The sequence below is a fragment of the Nuphar pumila genome, chromosome 8 (assembly GCF_984573655.1).
Source record: "Nuphar pumila chromosome 8, dmNupPumi1.hap1.1, whole genome shotgun sequence".
NCBI lineage: Eukaryota > Viridiplantae > Streptophyta > Magnoliopsida > Nymphaeales > Nymphaeaceae > Nuphar > Nuphar pumila.
The window spans coordinates 20280500-20287646 of NC_143256.1; the positions used below are offsets into that span (position 1 = coordinate 20280500).

A 7147-nucleotide genomic window follows, 5' to 3' on the forward strand; every position below is an offset into this window, starting at 1 on the left:
GCGTTGAAGAACATGTGTCACTGTCTGTAGCAAAAAGCCAATGTCCGCATGCCAACAATAGTAAGAAAGTATCTACTGCCTCCATCTTTTAACTTAGTTCAGTGCCCCTTTTTTATCCCCTTTACTACCGATGTATTCATATGGCATATGCGAATCTCTCTCTCTCTCTCTCTCTCTCTCTCCGACCTCTGTATATAGCACTCAAATCTTCATCAGAACCATCTTTCATTGATCTTCACAACCATGTCTGAATTGGATTTCTACATTGCTTGCATCCTTGGAGGCTCCCTAAGCACTGGTCTCACTCACGTTGGAGTCACCCCTCTTGATGTTATCAAATGCAATATGCAGGTAAGCCATACTATACATCCTTAGATATACAGGGAATAGAAGACACATATACTTGCCTTTAAGCATGTATGTATTCCTTTGGTCTTTTATATACTAATTAAAACTTGTTTGCAGGCAAACCCTTCAAAGCATGTGAGCATGGGATATACTCTAAGAAGAGTGGTGAGCAGATATGGGGCAGGTGCCCTGTTGAAGGGATGGATCCCCACTTTGATAGGGTATAGTGTCCAAGGTGCAGTCAAGTTTGGCTTGTATGAGTTTTTCAAGGTGACATGTGCAGGCTTGACTCGTTCCCAAGAGGGGCATAAGGCACTTGTGTGCATGGTTGGCTCTGCTTGGTCTGAGTTTATATCAGATATATTTCTGTGCCCTTTTGAAGCGGTTAAAGTTAGGGTTCAGACCCATCCGGATTTCGGGATTGCCTTCCCTCAAGCTGCCCTTGAGATTGTGAGGGGTCAAGGCTTCAAAGGGTAGGTAGGAAAGGTTTATCGTTACTCCTAAAAATTCAATGTGATTCAATTCATCCGTTCGTGCCATTTACTTAATTCAATTTCTTCATGGTTTAATGTTGCTTCTCAATAATCGTTAGATTTTATTGATTAAATAAGACAACCATGGTTCTACAATTTTGCTGCTGTACGCGTAAAGATGTTTTATTTTGTTGGTGTCTTTTGGATTTTCTGATTCTTTCCATTGATGATATGCTATTTTCTTTTGTTGAATATTTTCGTTTCTTTTTATTTTTGCAGACTATACAACGGGATCCTACCTTTATGGGGAAGGCAGATACCATGTAAGCAATAGATCTCAGACCAATTATGTTTACCTATATACTTAATGTGTTCACCATTTTCCTCTGTCATTCAAAATAAATTTATGGTCTTTTTTTTTTCTTTTCTGCTGTTGGGTTTATTCATCTTCTGCATTTTTTTGTTATTTTTCTTCAAAATCATGGCAAATAACAAGTGAAATGTGCAGACAATGTGGTGAAATTTGCATGCTTTGAGAAGACACTAGAAGGGATCTACAAATACGTTTTGTGTGCCCCCAAGGAGGAATGTCCCAGGGCAGTGCAGTTGGGGGTGAGCTTCTTGGCAGGCTATGTTTCAGGGGTGGCTTGTGCCTTGGTTTCCCATCCTGCTGATAATCTGGTGTCCTTGATGAACAACTGTGACAGTGGCAGTCTCTCTCTTGTGAGTACCACCACCATGATTTTTCTTTGATCATTATCCAGTCAAATCTTCTTTGAGTCTCTCTGAATCATCAATTGCCTTGGAAACTTGCGAGATTTTAGGCATCTTTCAAGTTCTTCCATGTGGGTCATGCCTTATGAATGGGACTTTGTATCTCAGGCATTGCAAAAGATGGGCCTGGTTTCATTATGCACCAAAGGCTTGTGGCTGAGAATTCTCATGGTGGGCACCATGAGTGGGGCACAGTGGGGCATATACGATGCATTCAAGGCCATGAGTGGACAGTAAGCATGCCGATCTCCCATCCTTGTCATCTGATTTCAACATGGAAAAAATCAGGCCAAGCAATGGTCATTTAAGGGTATATCAATCAATTGGATTTGGGTCAGCTATCCTAATGACTTTGGATCTGTTTTGGATTCGGATTTGATTGACAATCCAACTAATATCCGAATCCTTTTACATGGTAATCTCATACTTGATTAGCTAGTTAATTTAACTAATTGGATCTGAATTAGGTAAATAACTTCTTACATACGGTCGACTCGCAGTATATCTGATCAATCGGATTGGGTAATACCTACATTTGTATTGAATCTGATCCATTTACAACCCTAATTGGTAGGGGTGTCAAGGGTCGGGTTTGGTTCGGACCTAGGTCTCAATTTTTGGTTATGGTATTGGGTCTGGATCTGGGTCTAATCAAATCCATCATAAGAAAAACCATACCCAGACTTGATAAGAGCTACATGAACCAGACCCAGGCCATACCCGTCAAACAATATTTTTATCATTTTTACATTAAAAATTTGTGGTTCTTAATCAAAACTCGGGTTGGGCCTGAGTCTTAACCGTGTCTTCTTATTTATCATAATACTTGGACGCTATAAGGTTTGGTACGGGTCGGTAAACTCGACCCCTTGACACCCCCTACTAATTGGTAATGAGTTCATTTTTCTCATACCAAATAGGCCAGGCCTAGCATTTTGAGGTGTCACTTTTTTGTTTACAGCCAAAAACCCTTTTAATAGAGTCAGATTGGTTTTGGAAAGGAGAATGTTGTATAACTCTAGAATTTTATTATGTCTTGAGAACTTTGCTGCACGCTAAGTATTCGGTGAAATGCTTACATAAGACTGAATTTCAGTTTTAAATGTGGTTTTCGAACAAGGTTTTAAAAGAGTTTTCAAAGGTTAGATATCCATGCTTGAAACTTTGTTTCAAAATAGGTTTTATATATGTTATAGATATGCTTTTGATTTCGTAGTTTGAGTCATAAACATGCACCTGAGAGTGCGTGAATGTGCATAGTTAACCATGTTAACACATGTATTGTTAAAGCGGTCTTAAAAAAAAAACTATACTTCATCTCTCACCTTATAAGTTGTATCTTTCTTTTTAATTTTTATACCTAGAAAATGCTCTTAGGAACAAAGACCTAGCCGTGTTGGCAGGCCCCTACCAGTCGATACTATTGAGATTTGAAGTTGCAACTTTCCAACACAAGGTGACGTGCACTAACTGCTCCTACTAGACAGAGTGCCCATAAGTTCTGCAGACCTTGTAGATGCATTCAGTATAGTCCATTTGCTAAGAATAGTCACTTGAATTGTATTTTTTATTAAAAAACATGAATTTTTTAGCTTGTATATTTATGAAAATTATAGATCATTGATTTTTAAAGCTTATAAAAACTTACTCTTGGAGGAGAATCGAACAATCAAAGAATCTACTCCTCTAAATTCAAGCATCTCTAAACTCAATCTTGTATATATATATATATATATATATATATATATATATATATATATATATATATATATATATATATATATATATATATATATATATATATATATATATATATATATATATATATATATATATATATATATATATAAAGCGAGAGAGAATGGGATATCATTGAACCCCTTTCCCGTCGAAAGAACATCGGACGTTCCTTGAGCATCCGATTTTGTGCAAAATCGAGGGCCTCAATCCTCCGGAGTTTGATGAGCACCATCTCAGTGATGGCGTCGAAGATGAGCATGGCGTCAGTCCCACCCCCTTCCTCGGCCAATGCAGTCTCTGCCCTCACCTCCTTGTGTGATACCTCCCAGTGCGCAAGTCTAGAGGAGGAGATCCGGAGGGAGCAAGGGAGAAGTGGGGGGGGTGTGTGTGATGGGTGTTCCATATGTTGTTCAGGTCATATATATATATATATATATATATATATATATATATATATATATATATATATATATATATATATATATGGGTATGTGCAAAATTGATGTCCTAAATGATACTGAATGGGTTTTTTTGCCCTTATGTTGTTTTTTCGCAGTTTCGGCCCCATAGATGTGGTGGGCATGGTTGATTTACGAGGAATCTACACTCGGATCATGTGTTTTCGATGAAAAAAAAATGATATTCGGAGCCTAAAAAATTTACACAGATTTTGGACCGTTGATTTTTCAAACTTTATAAAAACCCACCCATGTGTCGGAATCAAGCACTTCAAGAGCTGATCCCTATAAAATCAAGTACATAAATCACATTAGTACAATCATAATTTAAAAATAAAATGAAAAAACCTTGAAAAACTCATTTAGCACGTATCATTTGGCACCTACCCATCTCTCTCTATGTATAAAGGGTAACTAAAACATGTTTACTGGTATGAACTGAAGGTTTTTTTCTTTTAAAATTTCACCACGAATGTGATCTAGACAGCTGGTTTTATTAGAAATAGTCTCTTAGATCATTCAATTACAATGTATAAGAAGGATCTTTTAAGGGTTGAAAATCAATGGGTTAGAATTTTCATAAATATTGAAGCTTAATAAATCGTATTTCTTGATCTGGTTACAATGATTCAACAGTCGATTCTTAGCAAATGGATAATACATCTGCAATGTTAGATTTGCAAAAAAACCTATGAAAACCTTGGTTTATGCCAACCAACATATTTGTTTAGTAAACATGTTTCAATCTCTCTCTCTCTCTCTCTCTCTCTCTCTCTCTCTATATATATATATATATATATATATATATATATATATATGTGTGTGTGTGTGTGTTTATCGTTGGATGAATTCAATTTTATTAAAATGATTAAAATACTTTGAAAAAGTGATATTTTTTTAAATGCACGATTATTTGTTTGGGCATTATATATCTTTTGAACTTAGAGGAATTCAGACACTTTTTAAAAAAAATAACTTTGCACTTCAAAAATTGCTATTATTTTAAGTGTATCATTTTAATAAATCCATCTAATGTTAAATAAACCTATATGCATATATACACCAAATGAATACCTTAATGGATGATATAAATAATGCGGTAATTGTTGGATTAACAGGGACTCATGGGCCACATCAACTCGTACATCAGATAACAGTAAGCAGGCGGGGAGTGTTACGTGAGGATTCATCTTACACTACTTGTAATGCCTAAGCTCTGTTCTTTTTTTTTATCTTCTTTTCAGGCCGACCCCCCTTGTGGGCATATAATTTTAGCCTATTTTGTTTCATATTCATGTGAGGCATGTAAAACGCTACTGTAATGATAAGATACTTGGTAAACGCCTAGTGATTTTAGCTTCATAAAGTGCTGATGATCAAGATGAGAAAGGGTTCAATGAAAACATGCACCAACCAGGCCTTGAGTTCAGACGGGAAATAACTCAGTCAATTAGTGTTTAGTTTTTTGACACAGATAGTAAGTCTTCAATTATTATTCTTATTCTTATTCTTATTATTATTATTTATGACAAGGAATCCATTCAGTTGTAGCCAAATGGTAAACCCTAGGCGACGTCGACTGGGTCCACAGCTCGCCGCCAGCACAACATCGCTGGCACATGCCTCCACCTGGTCTCAAGCTCGAAACATTCACTGAATACTCTTCAATGAGATATTAAGGGTCCTTTTGCATGTCATGAAAAACAATTTATCAAAGAAAACAAATCTGTAAAGACTTTAAATTCTTTTCCTTTCATTTCATTTCTGCAATGATTATAAATACCCTGTTTTTTTTACAAAGAGAAAAGAGGAAGGGATGTGATTTTTACTATCTGCCTATGCATCATGGAAAATGCTTTTCTGTGCACTACTCGGCTCATGAATATGAATATGAATACGTAGATTCAAGTATGCATTAACATCCAATCCAATTACTCTCTCTCTCTCTCTCTCTCTCTCTCTCTCTCTCTCTCTCTCTCTCATAGATATGATCTAACAAGACTGTTGGTATGTGGGTGCAAGTTAACGTGATGCCAGTGTTGGGGGCTATTGAAATTGCCTAATCCTAGATGACAAGGGTTTCAACCTTGCTTTTTGGCATGTGGCATTTGATTTCCACAAAGAGGTGAAAGGTTGAATCTTGGATAAAGTTGGATGATACGGGAAATTGGCAATCATGATAGACAAATACATCAAACAAGTTGGGAAAACAGATTTAACCACCCAGTTATGTCATAAAGCTTCTTAAAAATATATATATACATACTTCAAGCTCATCTCATCAAGTTTTACCCAGAGTTACCAGTCGAGGAAGCAGGAGTGGGAAGCGATACGGGAAGCAGGAGCAGGAAGCGAGGCACTTTCAAAAATTTAGGAAGCGGGGAAGCGGGGGACCACTTAGAAGAAAATTCTGAACCGTCTCGGAAGCGACCTAAGAAGCGAACCGGAAGTGAACCGAAAGCGAGGGGGAAGCGAAAAAAATGAAAAAAAATGAGGAAGCGTGGGGGAAACGTGGGGAAGCGCACTTCCCAAAAAAGGGAGACGCTTCTCCTCACTTTTTGGAAGCACGACGTTTCGTGCTTTCAAAACGCATTTCGGGGAAGCGTGCTTCCCCTTTTACCTAGGCGCTTCCAGTAACTCTGGTCTTACCATGAAAAGCATATGGCCTATGAAACTTTGAGAACACCTCACTTGGATTGTCAAAAGAAAAGCATTGGTTCAGCAATTTCGTCCATACACATTACCACCTAAATGTATGGATATAATGAAAGGAACAAAGGGCAATTGATCAGCATCAAAAGTCACAACCTGGATTGTATTTAAAATCAGATTATAAAAAGCTTAAAAAAAGGGGCAAAGATGAAGACATGCATCACACGTTTATAACCTGGGCTTGATTATGGGAATCACCATGGTTAAATGGCTTGACATGACCCGCGAGAATGACTGCATGATGGCTTCTAGAAGCATGGTCAACTATGGGATTATGATCCTGTGGTTGATGCATATGAATAGGAATCACCCCAAAAACTGGTGTCATGAAAAGCCTTAATACAGTATATGCATTACCACCATTAAACCACTTCAAAAATAATTTTGTTAGTTTCTCTCTCATGTAGCTTATTTATAATGGTTAACTTGGCTTTTATTTCTGGTCCATTTACACTATAGGCACATAATAGACACTCACTTTCATTTCATGATTCACAATTTTCATACCATCCCTCTTGCCAGATGATTCTTTGGCTGCTGCTGCTTTAGCATGACAACTACTTGCAACCTAGATTCATTTTCATTCTATATATTGGTTTGGAATGTTGATTTGTTTTGTGATCTCCTTCTTGATTAGATTAT

At 37.1% G+C, this 7147-nt stretch overlaps 1 protein-coding gene across 3 annotated transcripts; it reads left to right on the forward strand.

The window, feature by feature from the left end:
• Positions 1-200: 200 nt before the first annotated feature.
• On the forward strand, positions 201-5116 carry LOC149829735 (mitochondrial phosphate carrier protein 3, mitochondrial-like). 3 transcript variants are annotated; one of them, XR_016433586.1, is made up of 6 exons: positions 201-351; positions 466-821; positions 1101-1144; positions 1330-1544; positions 1704-2010; positions 4912-5116. XR_016433586.1 is itself a non-coding variant. In XM_090015610.1 (6 exons), exons 1-6 carry the CDS (start codon positions 244-246, stop codon positions 4973-4975), a joined length of 912 nt encoding a protein of 303 aa, XP_089871736.1. In that variant the 5' UTR covers positions 201-243; the 3' UTR covers positions 4976-5116. The 3 variants fall into 3 exon arrangements, 2 of the variants coding, with proteins under 2 accessions (XP_089871736.1, XP_089871735.1); XM_090015610.1 differs by having other exon boundaries at positions 1704-1828; XM_090015609.1 differs by lacking the exon at positions 4912-5116 and adding an exon at positions 3892-4014 and having other exon boundaries at positions 1704-1828.
• The last annotated feature ends 2031 nt before the right edge of the window (positions 5117-7147 follow it).

Excerpts from the sequence above, each read along its gene's own strand:
- LOC149829735 (XM_090015609.1), top strand. The coding sequence starts at position 244 with ATGTCTGAATTGGATTTCTACATTGCTTGCATCCTTGGAGGCTCCCTA. Across the intron at positions 352-465 it reads TTATCAAATGCAATATGCAG|GCAAACCCTTCAAAGCATGT; the intron begins GTAAGCCATACT and ends ACTTGTTTGCAG. Across the intron at positions 822-1,100 it reads AGGGGTCAAGGCTTCAAAGG|ACTATACAACGGGATCCTAC; the intron begins GTAGGTAGGAAA and ends TTATTTTTGCAG.